This window comes from Gigantopelta aegis, chromosome 8 (genome assembly GCF_016097555.1).
Source record: "Gigantopelta aegis isolate Gae_Host chromosome 8, Gae_host_genome, whole genome shotgun sequence".
In the NCBI taxonomy this organism is placed as follows: domain Eukaryota; kingdom Metazoa; phylum Mollusca; class Gastropoda; order Neomphalida; family Peltospiridae; genus Gigantopelta; species Gigantopelta aegis.
This window is the reverse complement of record NC_054706.1, coordinates 52,434,322-52,451,135: the sequence shown is the minus strand read 5'-3', so window position 1 is coordinate 52,451,135 and position 16,814 is coordinate 52,434,322. Positions and strand designations below refer to the sequence as shown.

Genomic DNA, 16,814 nt, shown 5'->3' with positions numbered 1-16,814 from the left:
AATTGAAAAAATCCCATATTTATTATTATGTATATCAATTAATATTATGCTGATAATCGACAAGTAATTGAGGTAATGTTTTTCACAATATATTACCAATAAATGATGTAATTGACCAAATTCTCTAATCAAATCAAATTTTGACACAATGTTTGAGAAAGTCACAAGCCATCACAGACATGTTGTGTATGCCCTACAGTTGATAATTATCACTAACCCAGAACAAAAATTCACTAGCTGGGACTGAGGGCAAGTGGATTTGTCTAACCCTGTCGTAAGTACTCTAACATCTTATAAAAATGCTGCAAATCATACAAAGTATATTACCAAAACCCCTAAGACAAGACAAACAATAAAAATGTCACTGAAGTTCACATATGGCCCAAAGTCAGCATTCTGCCCGCGCTGATTGGCACTGGTCGGCCTTGCCAGCACTCAGACATGCCCGACCACCACTAAGCTCAAGAAGTGCTTTTTCCGACCACCACTACTTTTATCACCAGGCATTAAATAATTCTTTATTTTCACCATGTAACAGTTTAATACAATTGTGACATACTTTCCGCAACTTTAAACAAACACGCGTCATAACCGGCTATGCCACGTGCGTTACATTTACTGTAGTATCTCAGACGGCTGCGAGTGACGCTGCGATCACCTGCTATTGCATGCAGCTGATCCAGCTGCTATAAAACGACATGAAACGATCTCATGAACAAATAGGCCCGCTAGACAAGATCTATAGATCTAGTTTCTTTTTTTGTTTTTTATTATTGTTCTTTATGGTTTTAATACATGTATTTGGTTGAGAATATCTCGTAATAGGAGTTAGTCATAATTATTGCGCAGTTTGTAAATTTAATTAATCAACGCGTTTGCTACGGTGTTTTAAAGACATTGGTGGAGGTTTTCATGCAAAGAATACGGCGATGCCTGTGAACAAATAATTGACATAATAACAGAGATTTCCTTTCACGGCTGCAGTGAAACTTTGGGCAAGGAAGAAAAAACAATTACATTACATTAAAAATTACATCAAAAATCTGAAAAAATTCACAAGATTTTAAACTGTATTAGGGGCCTTATGAGTTGCTCAGATCGCATCTGAGGGCCTGCATTAAAAAAAATTCCTGGGGGAGGGCCAAGACCCCCGCCACATCCGCCTTTTGCTGCCAAATCCAGTGGGGAAAAACTTGCCACCCCTCAAGAAATCCTGAGCAGAACCCTGCCAAGTACAATAATGATACCAAAGCATGACAACAAAATCCCTCAAATTACCAATTGGACCATCCTCATCTGCAAGCGGTGTCTGATCCATGATGTGTCTGAACATGGGCAGGAGAAACGCGACAGTCTTTCCACTTCCCGTTTTAGCAATTCCAATCAGGTCACGCCCACTCATGATGGCCGGAATGGCCTGAGCTTGAATCGGAGTTGGTTTTTCATAATCGTGTCTACAAAATAAAACAAAAGTCTTTACAAGAAATGTTTATTTAATGCAGGGAACATTTTGTTCAGTATCGTGTCGCGAATTGCTATGCAAGTTTCAGAGATCTTTACACAATTTTAAAACATTAAACAGTAGTTGCTAATCAATTTTCGAAGGACTAGAAATATTGCTATCAAGACTTTGAAAACAAAATGTTCCCTGTAATGACATCTCAGAACATAGTTTAATTACAAGCTGTTAGACAGAGGTGTAACACCCATTTAACAATAAAAGCTAAAACCATAATACTAAATTAAAGGTCATTTTTCAATATTTCAGATCAAATCAGGTCTACTTTGTGAAAATTATATTATGCAAACAAAACGTTAGCATCAAATAAAAAGCTGATAAAAATGACATGCCTGATTGGATGTCAAACCTAATTGGTAGGCTGCAGGGTTTTTCTATGGAGGGGTGCAATGTCTGAAAAAGGGCACCTATGGTATTCCAAAGTACACTAACATATATTATACAAATGATTTCCATAGTACTTTGGAGTTTGAGGGAAGGTGTGTATACATATACAGCATCTGGAATACTTATTTAGAGAGTTGTAGAAGAAAAGCACTGTCACCACTGCTATTTCTTGCAACTAGCATCAAGGGATCTCGTTCTTCTTTCATACAAACAAGTTGGCATACGCCACAGTCAATAATATTCCAAAGAAATTAGCTTAAGTTGGAAAAAATCAACCTTCAAGTTGCTTCGTTAAGGGGCGTTCTCATTATGCAATTAGTCACACCGACTTTTCCAGAGTATGACAAATATTTTGAAAAGTCACTAGCCACAGGGCTAGTGGGTTTGTGAAAACCACTAGCCCACCAAGATAAAGCACTAGCCCAAATTCCTGATCAATTATAACAGGATTTTTATATAATTTTTGTAACATTACACATTTACGAGTATAACAGTAAAATAAAACAAACACTTAAATTATGTTGTAACTTTCAGTTTTTCGTCGTGTCGTACGTTTGGTCTTTTGTCAAGTGTGATCCATCGTCATTGTCCCGTTTTCGCTTTTGCACTCCCCCCGGGGAAAAATAACTGAGCAAACTCTTGGTTGGTATCTAAAGACACTATCAAAATAATTAAATTTAAATGAGGGTACGACAGTGTGACACACGGTAATAGATGGTTCAGTGTATTTGGTAGTTGGTTATATATTTAGGGCCTTCTATTTATGTAGCCAGAAACGGTGATGACAATTGCTCAAATACAGGGCATTATTCAGTGTCAGACCGATACTAAAAGAATATAACGGCGACATCTAATCCGTTTTTAATTGATGAACAAAAAAGGTATTATCTTGTATCGGCAGCTGTGACGTATTATCCAAACCGCTACACGTAATAGGCCAAGCTGAGTCATTGCATATGCGGTTACCATTAAAGTAAATTGTTTTCCTGATTGCCGATAACCACATGTTAGCGAAGTGTTAAATTAGAAAACAATAAGTAAATAAAACAAACACTGAAATTCAAAGCATGGCTGGGGTTTACTTGATTGAGATTAACCTGTCGTTGTGATTGGTGATTTCCAAGTTCTTAGCCTAAAACATATGTGCGAGATTAACTCAGACCTGTCAACCTTTAGTCAAGAGAAAGCAGGAGGTGTGTTGAAAAAGCAGGTGAATTTTGTCAAAAAGCAGGAGATTTTTAAATTCACACAATTTAACCCAAAACTGCAATATTTAAAAAAAACATTATTACAATAAGTTATATGAATACTATATAATGTCATATATACTTCTTAACCTTAGATCTTGGCATTTAAAAAAAAGAAGTTTTTTTAAAGTTTAAATATTATTAAGATTTAATACATATTTTAAAAAAATAATAATATTTTATCCAAAAATGTTAAGAACATGAACAAGAAATAAAAAATTTAATTAGTACATTTACGGTATTACACTTACAGCCTTACAGGTTGCGTTACATTATCATTTGTGGTTAGTGTACCTAAGTACCAAAGACAAATTTATATAAATCTTATAAATTAATATTCAGTTTTTACTATAATGAGGAATGGTGGCGTGGTACTTATTTAAAATCATTATAATAATGCAATAAACATTGTATTTTTATTAATCATAAGTAAAACCTCATTACGGACATCGTGTGAAATATACCGGAATTATACCCATTTCCGTGAGTAACTTTATATCAATGTTAAACACAACATTTTTTAATTGTACAAAAATTATTTCTTGAAGTGTACCCTTATAACCAACATTTTACTGCACAAACATACAAAATTAACTGACACAAGTATGTTTATACAGCTAATTGGTCTTTTCGTTGTCTTGCTGTGACATGTGATTTTAACATGCATCGTGTGTATCGCTGTCAACTCGGAGTCTGTCAGTTCAGATTCGTCACAGTTGCATTATGTAATCCAGTGGGAAGACATTTTACAATTCAGAGGTGTTATTAGAACTAAATTGTGTGTTTTTTTATATGCAACACTGAATGTCAATACACAGCCTGTTGAATTAGCGGCAAAATGCTTCGTAGCCATTGCGATGACAACAAACATTATAATAACACGTCATTTTATAAACTCCATGTGCTTTTTTAACAATATAAATAGGCTATCCCACAATTCTCACTTCGGCAAAGGTTAAACAGTCGGGACAATTCGGCCTGTTACATTCTCAGAAACCGAAAGTAGTCGACATTTTCCGAATGAGAAAAAAAAGGTAGAGTTACTTCCCTTATGTTATTTTGACAAAAGCGGATCGATTTTTTTTTATGCTCACAAAAATGTCATTTAACAGGAGAAACTGTCTCCCGCACAGGTGCAAGGATATTTGATCAAATACCGGGAGACTCCCGCGGAATCCGGGAGGGTTGACAGGTCTGGATTAACTACCACATGACGTGTTTAACCAATCAAAACACGCATGTCATTAGACTTATTTCCTGTGCCAGAAACTTGAAAGGGAATGGTAAACAATGCATGCTGTAACTGTGACAATGTAGAGATAGTATGTTACTGCAGTTTGCAGATTATTAAACGAAATTTCAGCCGAGAGAAAAAGAAGGAAAGAAAAAACCACGATCGAGCGATAACGAGAGGAGGGGGGAACCACTAGCCCTGTGGGCTAGTGGTTTTGCATTTCTCACTAGCCCGAACTTAAAAACCACTAGCCACGGGCTAGTGGATTTGTCGAACTCTGACTTTTCACAAGCAATTTGTCGGTCCTACAAAAATTGGAACGTATCCGATTTAGGTGTTCTCACAGTACGATTTGATTCCATGCGACAAGTCGGTGCATAAGGAGAACGTCTCTTTACCCGACTAAAACATGCCTAGCTAAAAATACCTACTTTCTAAGGCAATCCATAATCTTCTTACTGACTCCGCACTGAGCCCAGGTTTTGATCACCTTGGGGCAGTTCTTGCCTCGCACTTTTATGTTTTCCATCTCCTCTCGGGCCTGATCAGCCTCTGGAACATAGGAAGAATATAATTTATACTTCGGATAATTAAGATAATCAAATAAAGTAAGACGATATATGCATCTACAAGATACCACTTGTCACTTGACATAAGCTGTCCTCGAAATTCAAATTATCTTGTGATGGGAATTTAGTACAAATAATAACATAATGTAAATACCCCATAATGATAAAAATGTCTTTGCAGATCATGTTTGCAACAGATTTTTGCAGTAGCATTGCTGATTGTCATCGTGAATTTTAAGGGTTGCATAAGACCGATTTGACTTCTGACTAGATTTTCATCTGCATATTTCCAACATTCGTAGTTTCAATACAGTATGTGGAAATAGAAGTTTTGTATTGGGAAAAATAGAACAAAAGTTAAATATTTATTTTTGAATTAAGAGTTTAAAAACTAGATTTTGACGCAACAAATTCAACATCTTACAAACCATGTGGTGAACCATGTTTGATGTCATATGGCAAAAGGCTTGCGTGCTCAGACTGGAATAATTAGGCATAAATATGACTTCCCCACTCTTTTCTTTCAATTAAGATAAAAACAATGTAATAATAATTAAGCCTATATCACAAATGCAAAATTATACTAACCTTCTTGAGTCATATTGGCAATTTCAGGCACTTCCACATAAAAATTCTTTCTGAATGGAGGATAGTAAATGCGATCATGATCCACAGTTATTAATTCCTGCAACATGAATAACAAAACAATTATTACAAAACTTGATAACTCTTAAACAATCTTCTCATGATAGACAATTAGAAATATTACAGGACGTACTCAACAGTTTATTTACGGTTATATGGTGTCGAACATATGGTTAAGGACCACACAGATACTGAGAGGGGAAACCCACTTTCGCCACTTCATGGGTTACTCTTTTCGATTAGTAGCAAGGGATCTTTTATATGCACAATCCCACAGACAGGGTAGTAAATACCACGGCCAGTCGTGGTGCACTGGCTGGAAAGAGAAATAGCTCAATGGGCCCACCGACGGGAATCGATCCTAGTTAGATCGCGTATCAGGCGAGTGCTGTACCACTGAGCTACGTCCTACCCTGAAATATTACAGTTACAGTGAAAAATGTTGGTACTGGTATTAACACTTATTATCTTTCATAGCTAGTTCACAATCACCTTTCATTATAAAATTAGAATCCAACCTTCACCCTTGCCATGTATTCAAAACTGCGTTCATGAAAACACCTTCTCGTCACACCACCATGCAAGGTAGTGTGGAACAGGTTCACGAACATGTTTTCGCCTCTTCCAAACGTTTAGGAACACATTCCCTGCACCAGAACACTTTCGAATACACAGATGTAGAGTTATGAAAAAACCCATACATTTAACTCCTAACCTTCTGACTACTGCAGGCGAGAAATCTCGCCCAACATCACGCCAGTCGACATACAGTGCATTCCCCAATTCATATTTCCCGCCGTTTTGCACATGGCACTCACCGGAAATACAAAACAGGAAACACTTACCGACACTATGGCTGTTTGGAATTTTGAGTTTAAAAAAGTGGGGTTTTTTGGCAAGTATTTTCACTTGACAGCAATGGCAGCATATTTCGCTCATTTTCAGGGATCGATAGGCGATTGTAACAGCAAATTTGATAATAAATTATATTGTTTTACCAACAACAAAAATCACCAAATATTGGGATATGAATCGTAGTTCGTTTTTAAATTCTGGTCAGAAAACCAGTTATCAGGAATAGTGGACATAAATACTGGACAGCTGGCCACAAATGCCTGTAAGTAAATGCGACTTTTTCAATTTTTTGCCTAATTTTAATCAACATTCACTGATCTAAAATATCATAAAAATTCGAAAACCCCACGAAAATAATACTTACCGATTCAAATATTTCATGTATTTATAAAACATTTAAGTGAATATATGTAAGTAAAAATTATATAAACTTGTACCCACCCAACAAGGTTAACTAGTATCCCAATCTTAACTTTAATACAAGCAAGTTTATGGTACACATCTCAAAATGAAAGTTGAAATGATCTTTTAAAAGCTGGAAATTTTATACCATAATTAAACAAAGATATGTTTTTAGTATTTTAGATCAAATTCAGTGTACAGTTATCTGAGAATTGAAAATTTGTGTATCCCATTTTATGGAAACAATTCAAACAAAAATAACAGGTAACCTGTAATGGCGATGTAAATCATGTCCTAAATTTCACGTGCGAATGAAAAATCTGAAATTCCAGAAACATTCTGAGATTTTTTTTTCATCTTTTTTTTTAATGTTTAAATAGAACAAGTGAAGATTTACTGTCATCATTTTGAAAGTTAAAATCCAAGCCAACAAAAACCTTATTGCAGGCTAATCTTCCTGTTTGTGTGAAGTGACTGTTACCTTTCTTTTCTTGATGATGCTAGCCATGGTCATATCCAGGTCTTCTTCCTCTTCTTCAGACGAGTACTAAAAATAAACAATGTCACTTTTTAAAGCAATGCTTTAAGTCATTTAATATAATCAACAAAAACTTGTTATATAGAGAATAATTAGTTAATGATGTTGGATATCTGCTTTATCCTGTGAATGTAAGAATGGGAAATTCCACGAGGTTCTGCCAAGGCAAATTTCTCATTTGGCCTGAACAGGATAAAGCAGATATCCGACGTCATTAACTACATGTAGTTATTATCTTTATCCTGCAGACCATAATAAAAGTTAAGGGGATAATTTTTTATTTCTGTTATTTCAGCCACATTGCATGATGACTTAGAGGTCAAATAAGCTATTTTGTAATGTAGCTGTGTGTGTAACGTCACAGGAGTGACGTCAAAACTCATATCCTGCTAGTAGCAGAAGATGACTTTGCTTTATCCGTCATCCTATTCCATCAATAGAAACGGTGGTTGCAGGATAAATAGAACTATGTGTTGCTTCATACTTGAACCCTTTCATAATCATACAATTAGACGGAACATACATATATTTTACGATTAAAAAATAAAGAGAGATCAGAAAATGTTGCTCTACCATTTATTACTTGAAAACAATCAATAGCGTATTCAATCAGATGATTTTTAAAACAAAGAGTGTTTCACAATAATGTATTCATATGTGTAGGATATCATTTTTATTAAATCTTATTCATGTAATTTTCATGTTTTTATCAGAAATATCAAGAACCTAAAAGCTTTTTTCAATAGATATAGGACCCATGTTTATCTCATTCTTTACCTCAATAGCATCTACATTGTTCTCCATAAGTTCACCCTTGATTTTGCCAGGATCAGGTGTTTTTTTGGCAACACCTGTCATAAACGTCACTTTCCCAGTAGTCGCACCATTTGTTTCCTGTTAAATAAATAAAAATAAAAAACCCCAGTTAAATCTTTGTTGAGACATTTAAGAGAGTACATACATGTGGCCTCTTAAACTATGTTACATGTAGCTGCATAAATATCAATGCTTTTCTACTAAATCAGACTATGTTGGAGACATTAAAAGTGACATCTTAAGGCAACAGTAATTGACTGAGCATGCCTGACAACAAATTTAATACAAAAATACAGAGGGATAAAATGTTTTTATTACCAGCAAACATAACTTTTCTCTACTATTATTAAGATGACATCTTATATTTAGATTACAGAAGTAATATTAAAACAGCAAGTTTCCATTTTGTTATCGGCTAAATTACCTTTTATATTCAGATTCTCAAATGAATGAATGAATAAATATTTAACGACACCCCAACAAAAAATACAGATCGGCTATTAAGCGTCATACAAAGGTATGTATATCAATATTCAGATTCTCGATTTCAAAGACCAAAATGGGTGACAATGAAGGTACAAATGACGTAATAGACCTTAACTTGTGGAAAATAAGCCATCAATCGCTGAAATCAAGCAGATAAAGCTTGCTGGCTGCCAGTAAGAACTGCAGGTCACAGGCTTAAAGAGACTGTCCCGAGTTTGCTGCCCTTGTTAAGATGTTTTTTACTAATAGAGCCTTTTTAATTACTAAACTAGCACTGCATATTAAATATATGTTCATATCTGGAATACGAGTGTCTGTATATCCAATGTGTTTCTTCATGTATGCTTGTAGTAACTCAAAACTTTATTTTATTTCCTTTATTTTATAGGTTTTAACATCAAGACAATCAGAAACACATTGAATTTAAAGACACAGATAATTTCCACTTCCCCTCAATGTTCCACCCAATCTCCAATTTGTTATTTTGTAAATGGTATTTAGATGTCCATGAATGTATAATGAATAAGGTTTTTTACGTAATGATCAAACATTATTTGGAACAGTCTCTTGAAGATCAGATCCCCGATACTTAACCTTCTGACTACTGCAAGCAAGATATCTCGCCCAACATCACACCAGTCGACATGCTGTACACTATATAGTGCATTCCCCAATTCATATTTCCCACTGTTTTGCACACAACACTCACTGGAAACACTTTATTAACAGGAAATGGAAGACAATTCAAGTTTTCAGTGTCTTTAGATTTTGCTTTTTCAATGGAAAATACCTTGGAATTGTGAGTTGAAAAAGTGTTTTTCTGCAAATATTTTCGCTTGACAACAATGGCGACATGCCGCGGTCATTTTCAGGGATCGATAGCTGATTGTGACAGATAACTTGATAATAAATTTGATCGTTTTACCAACAAAAATCACCAAATATTGGGATATGAATCTTTGTGCGGTTTTTTTTTTAATTCTGGTCAGAAAACCAGTTATTAGGAATAATGGACATAAAACTGGACAACTGGCTACAATTGCCCGTAAGTAAATGCGACTTCTTTTTTTTTTGTGCCTAATTTTAATGACCATTAACTGATTTAAAATATCATAAAAATTTGAAAAATCCACAAAAATAATACTTACTGATTCAAATATGAACTTTATTTAATTATTTATAAAACATTTAAGTGAATACATACAAGTACAAATTATAAACTTGTACCCATTCAACATCGTGTTTTTGTCAAAAATTAATCCAGTAGTCTAAAGGTTAAAGAGGTTCTTCTTCATTTTTGGTGGCAGTTGAGCAATCTTTTGGGTATCATTAGTCAAGTGTTTATTAAAACCACAACTAACAGTAAAATACTAATTAAAAAGCAATGAATAATAAAAACCTGTACGAACATTTGACTCGAGCTTAATCCCAATACTTCTATCTTTATCTCTGGTCTGCTTTACTTCATCATTGACAGACTGGAAAAAATAAAAGAAGCAAAATATAAATAATTGATAACATTTACATTTAATATAAAATAACGCATTCTGAGAGTACATGTCCCTTACCAGCCCCAACAATTTTTTTTTTAATCTGCTAAGTTCAAAGGTCATAACTCTGTCAAAAAAGGGCCAATCCTTATACAAGTCAAACGTGATCTGTAACTCTATATGATAAAGCTGTATCTGAAATGTCAGCTCAATATCTTGAGGCATTACGAAAACAAAATATATGTGGGACGGACAGACAGATGGAGACAGTCCCTTCTGGTTGGACCGATGCAAGGACTAATAATTGATTATATTTAAATTTAACCTAAACGGCAATGTGTTAAAAAAAAATATTTAAAGAAACAGATGTTACTACTGTCCTTGCAAGGCAAAATAAACATATTTGAGCAAAATAGGTCATTATTCAACCTACATGTATAATTAAACCGAGCTTCCATACTTGACAAAATTGAGTTGCTTGTAAATCGCAAACAAAATATTTATTATTTATGGAAACCTGGCAAACTTTAGTAACTAGCATGTCAGAAAACGTAATCCTACCTTTAAAGGTTTCAAATTTTTTTTAAACATCACATCGAACCTAAATTGTAAGTTAAAGGTTGATGCCAGGCGAGTTCTTGAAATCTTGCACAAACATCCCCTATTATTCAAGTACATGCACAGGCACATGTGCAGGAATGTATGCAGGGGATGGATCTAGACTGTGATGAGCAAAGTTTAAAGAGGGGTCTAATCATGCTCCCCAGGAAAATATATTGAAATAAAACAAGAAGAGAAATTTGCTTCAGCAGTGGTGTTCCACCCCTCCTGCACATCACCACATCATGCTCCTCCACAAAAAATATTTTTAAAAAAGAAGAAAATTGGGGGGAGGGTTTTAACCCCTAAATTCCCCCTTCACATACGCCTGATGCAACATCATCTAACCTGCATGAAAGCATCGAGTGGATCCTCTTCGTCAGCGTTCAGTTTGTGACTCTGATCATCGTCATCGTCATCATCATCATCTTCCAACGTCCACTTCTTCGTGGGCGGTGCTATGTTGATGGGGAGCAGTTCTTGTTTCTTCTTGCGCTCCAGCCGCCAGTGTTCAATCCGTTCTCGTCTCTTCTGCATTTCAACCTCGAGCCGCTTCTGCTCCTCTTCCTGTCGTTATAATAACCAATATCGTAAATCATGAATACACAATTAACAAATTGTATCAATCTAAAAACATTTATTATTTAATTTTAGAAAATCAATATTGTTTATAAATATCCACATGGCTTAATACTTTTAAAAAGTACTTATTTTGCAGGACATGTACATTAGTGTATTTTTTTTTAATTCTATTTGTTTAACAACCATTGAAAGGCCTAAAAATATTTATAAATATAGGTTGCTACAGATTATATTCAGTGGCACATCTATGGTCCCATAGAAATCATAATACTCATACCTCATAATTGATACATACATTTACTAATGAGTATGTTCACTGTAGTTTATCCATTACTGATACAAAAAACATCAACATCTGTAATAAAAATATTTTAATCTACCAAATGTAGATGTTTGGAAATTGTGTGGATGGGGAAAGGTGTTTCCATCAACTTGCTTACTTTGGTACTAGGTGAAAGGAAAGAAAGAAAGAAATGTTTTATTTAACGACGCACTCAACACATTTTATTTACGGTTATATGGCATCAGACATATGATTTAGGACCATACAGATATTGAGAAAGGAAACCCGCTGTCGCCACTTCATGGGCTACTCTTTTCGATTAGCAGCAAGGGATCTTTTATATGCACCATCCCAGACAGGATAGTACATACCTGTCCATTGCCAAATTAACAAATTGCTAATTTTTATACTAACTAGCTACAACATTTAGTTTTTGCCTGACACATTTTTCTTTAAATTAACCATTTTAAATAATTTTTAAGAAAATGGTCCACATATCTCAAAATTGGCTACAAAAAGAAATGCCAGTGTGAGCCCCAAAGTACATCGGCTATTGGGTGTCAAACAAAGGTAAACATATACTGATGGAAAGAAATAAAGAATCACAGAGATAGCAACAAGAAATAATGACTGCATTAAAAATCAATTGATATTGTCAGAAGTTGACTGGGAACATATAGGCAGCACATTCAACAGTACAGACATTCAATCCCACATTACAACTTGGTATGAAATACAGACATTACTACGCTAGTAGTAAATTAAATATGGTCTACAATTTGATATGTTCCCTTATATCTTTCCATCAGTATATATGACTGAATGGATGATAAAGTGGAGACAACTGTTTACCTTGTTAAGTGGTTCATCCTTCACTCGGAGTTCTCCTTCTCTGAAAGCTAACTTTAGCACATTTGGTGATGGACTTTTAGATTTCTTCTTCTCAGGTGTTCGAGAACGTGACTTTTTGTCCCGTCTGGAAAAACAAACAAATCCATGATACCACAAGATTGTTTTGAATAGTTTACACAATAGCTTTGAGGTTTTTGTTTCTGTGGGTTTTTTTTCATATATTATTTTTGTATGATCTGAGACAGACATAACAAAAAGTATTTAATATTATATATGCAGTGAAACCTTTCAAAACCAGACCCTCTCTACAAGGGAATTCCCTCAAAATGGAATGTTTTTCACTGCCCCTTTTTAAATAATATTAATACTGAGAACCTCCCTAAACTGGATACCTCTTAAAACCAGACTTTTTACTTGGTCTTGAGGGGGTCACTGCATATGTTAACAATCTATAAATAAATAAAAAATGTCTGTTTAACACCACCCAACATTTAATGTTTATTCAACAATAAGGGATCTTTAGCATGCGCTTTCCAACAAACACAATAACACATACACATACACATGACTGATCCTAGGACGTGAGCTAAAAATACAAATCAGAAAGATGCAAGAAAAAACAACAATATATAAATGAATATGTCAGCGAACATACTTCCTAGTTCTTTCCCGATCTTTAGACTTTGATCTCTTTCTCCTGTCCCGATCGCGATCCCAGTCTCTCTCTTTCTTATCTCGATCCCGTGACCTGCTTCTTGACCGTCGTCTTTCACGTGACCGTGACCTTTTTAACCGGTCCTTAGATCTCGACCGCCTTGATCGGATTGGACTGCGAGATCGACTTTTCTTTTTGCGGTCCCGGTCTCTTTCCCTTGACCGATCTCTTTCCCTTGAAGCACTTCTATGTCGGTATGATCTAAAAAATGCAAACAATTATATTTGAAATTTAACGTCATCAGGAACACAATATCAATTAAATAAATGTCCAAAATTACACATTTAGGTACTTCTGCTTCTTTTCCTTTTAATTTCAAACCAATTAATACACTTCTTGTTACAGATTGTCCCCATTTGACCATTACTAATAAATGATCATGCATGCATTTTGTCCCAAAGTCTGAACCACATTGTTAACAACTTTTATAAATTATTTTTCTACATTTAATTACCAATAGATTTTACCCATATTGTATCTGGACAGAAATTGTATAAAAATCATTACAATGATACAATTTCAAAATGGGCAACATCAAGCAGTAATGGAGGGACATTTTAACTACTTTTACACATAAAATAGTTCATACTGAATTAAGTTTTTGTCATAAGATTTTTACTTTTGGATTGGTTTTATAGGTGATAGGTTCCTTTAAACTGCTGCATAAAAATATCTAATGCAACTCTATATTAAATGTCATAAATGGGTTTTTAAAATTTGGTAACGGAGGGACATGAAATGCAAATCACACAAAATGACTTACAGTTGTTTTTATCTGGTGTGCTAGGCATCCAACAATGGAACTAGTATAACAGAAATCAAGCTAACATATGCATAAAACAATAATATAATTTTGAAATACATCACTCAATAATTATATTTTTAATAAAAAATAAATTCATGGTAACGGAGGGACACATTGAAAAAGTTACTATTTTTGTGTGCAATTTACAAAACAATCGACTCAGAAATAAATAACTAGTAGTAAATTCCAAAGCCATTCCCTGTGGGACGGGCTATAGTAGACATGTTATCATCTAAAGTCCAAACCAAATTGTTAACGATAAATTACTCTACTACTTTTAATTACAATTAGATTTCCCCCAAATTTTGTCCAAACACAAATCATGAAAAATACATTACAGTGACACATTCCACATACGAAACTGTAACGACAGGGGTGCACAAATTGGTTGTCCGCGCACTTGGGACAAGCAAAATATGTTGCGGGCAACCATTCTTTGTCAAACAGTTACGGGCATCAAAATAAATCATAAAACACATAAAATAAAAACCAAAACTTCATGACACTTGAACAGTCACAGGTAATTCAAAAGTATCGGCACTGACAACTTGACTGACAGGCGATATAAATATCCACCCAAACACTGCCATCCACTCAGCGTCCACCGTGCATGATTTTGGCAGGTGGTGTGATCATCACATGTACAGTTTTACAGAGTATTCCTGCGCTTTCTCACTCTAAGGAGCCGTTCAACAATTAAGCAATTTCTGCAGCGTTTTGCATCATTGGAATTGTACGTGTCATTGAATGGTGGGTGAAAGGCTACAACTACATCAACAACCATTCAGTTCATCAAAGTATTATGACTGTGACAGCCAAAGCGAAGATGAGCTATAGATAAATAATGTTAAAAAAAGGAATAAAACTAAACTGATAAGTAATGATAATAACAAAAACATTTTAAATTTCAGTTTCATTTTAATGACAGTTCAAAATTATATTCATAAAAGAAAGAAAGAAGTGTTTTATTTAACGATGCACTCAACACATTTTATTTACGGTTATATGGCGTCAGACATATGGTCAGGACCACACAGATTTTGAGAGGAAACCCACCGTCGCCACCACATGGGCTACTCTTCCGATTGGCAGCAAGGGATCTTTTATTTGCGCTTCCCACAGGCAGGATAGCACAAATCATGGCCTTTGTTGAACCAGTTATGGATCACTGGCCGGTGCAAGTGGTTTACACCTACCCATTGAGCCTTGCGGAGCACTCACTCAGGGTTTGGAGTGGGTATCTGGATTAAAAATCCCATGCCTCGACTGGGATCCGAACCCAGTACCTACCAGCCTGTAGACCGATGGCCTGCCACGACGCCACCGAGGCCGGTTATATTCATAAAACTTTTATGAAATATGTGGGCAACCAAGAGATGATGTTGGGCAACCAAACTTCAGCTACTGGTTGCCCACTGGGCAACTATCATAATTTCACATTTGTGCACACCTGAACAATGTCACCGATATCGACTTCCCTTAGATAGGGCAAAATACATGCAAATTTTCACCATCTGCCATTTTGCTTTTTTGAGGAGAATATCGTGCAGTCATACAATTTCGATTGACATATGTTTTTGATACTTTGTTTGTAACAGCATGTATCGCGCGATAATACATTACTATTAGCCTGAACATATGGATGACTAGTTGGGTTACCTCTTATGTCATTCACAACAAAGTTCTTTTCAGTAATTTCGGACAGAGGCCTGTTTACAACTTGTACATTTACATTTAGTACAAATCAAGATGGTTTAGTGGAGTTAAATTTTATGAAAATATATGCATGTAGTTCTCTACCTGTCAGAGTACTTAAGGTGACAATTCTATTTTTGGTTCCCTTGATACATAGAACAAGGCGATTAGACATTAATCTATGACAAGAACATAATGTAAATATGTTTTCTGTTAAAACTGTTTATTGTTCTGAAAATTATTTGATATTTTTTTTAAAGTTTCAAACATTTTATGATTTTATTTTTAAAAGAAGAATTTTATGTGTAGACCCTACAGTACCATAACAAGTACAATAATAGACAGCCAATGAAACTATCGAAAACATATGACATTTGTCAAAATATAGCGGAAACACTTGTATGACTTAGTGGCTTGGTTTTTTTGGAGGAAAACCGATGTTCATGGGAGATTATCATTGTTTTTCATAATAAACTAATGTGACTTGAGATACATAAAGTATTATTGTATTTACGAAATATTATTTTTATTATATTTTAATGTTTTGATTATCGTATCCAAAACATACGACACCAAGTTAATTTATGATACTTAACAATTTGGTTCGAAGTTTAGTATCATAGTATGTGGAATTTGTATTACTGTAATGGGGTTGTTGATTTTACGATTTCTGTCTGAACAAAAATGGGTAAAATATATTGCTAATTAAAGGTAATTTATTATAGTTGTTAACAATGTGGTTCAGACTTTAGGAAATGCAAATTATGACCTGCAACCCTTTATTAATATGGCAATATTCTTTTGTCGTTTCACCTGTTTTCCCGTGGCATAATTCATTCACTTGTATAAGGAGCAACAAAGGAACCTTAGCAACAGTTAATTATAAAACAAAGGTGTATAAAATAATTAAAAGTCATTATTTGAACACATTTAATAACAACGTAACATTGCCGTTTTTTGATATTCGACCGTACGAATTACGTTTTGGTTGCCGTTTCCTTTTCTTAAAAAAAACCTAATTAAAGATATTTCAAGATCAGAAAAATAACAAACAAACACCAAACACTGTATTTAAATAATTACTTTGTTTATAT

The 16,814-nt window shown here is 34.6% G+C and overlaps 1 protein-coding gene across 1 annotated transcript in view; it reads right to left on the bottom strand.

Moving 5' to 3' along the window:
- LOC121378474 (probable ATP-dependent RNA helicase DDX46) overlaps positions 1 to 16,685 on the bottom strand; it is a 36,202-nt gene extending 19,517 nt beyond the window's left edge. Inside the window, exons 1-10 of the mRNA XM_041506661.1 lie at positions 16,534 to 16,685; positions 13,161 to 13,421; positions 12,506 to 12,629; positions 11,137 to 11,355; positions 10,108 to 10,176; positions 8,174 to 8,290; positions 7,340 to 7,405; positions 5,545 to 5,641; positions 4,819 to 4,939; positions 1,279 to 1,454 (exon numbers count right to left, since the gene is read on the bottom strand). Of these exons, the coding sequence (XP_041362595.1) occupies positions 1,279 to 1,454; positions 4,819 to 4,939; positions 5,545 to 5,641; positions 7,340 to 7,405; positions 8,174 to 8,290; positions 10,108 to 10,176; positions 11,137 to 11,355; positions 12,506 to 12,629; positions 13,161 to 13,421; positions 16,534 to 16,550 (1,267 nt within the window). The 5' untranslated portion in view covers positions 16,551 to 16,685. The remainder of the gene's footprint in view (positions 1 to 1,278; positions 1,455 to 4,818; positions 4,940 to 5,544; positions 5,642 to 7,339; positions 7,406 to 8,173; positions 8,291 to 10,107; positions 10,177 to 11,136; positions 11,356 to 12,505; positions 12,630 to 13,160; positions 13,422 to 16,533) is intronic.
- Between the last annotated feature and the right edge of the window lie 129 nt (positions 16,686 to 16,814).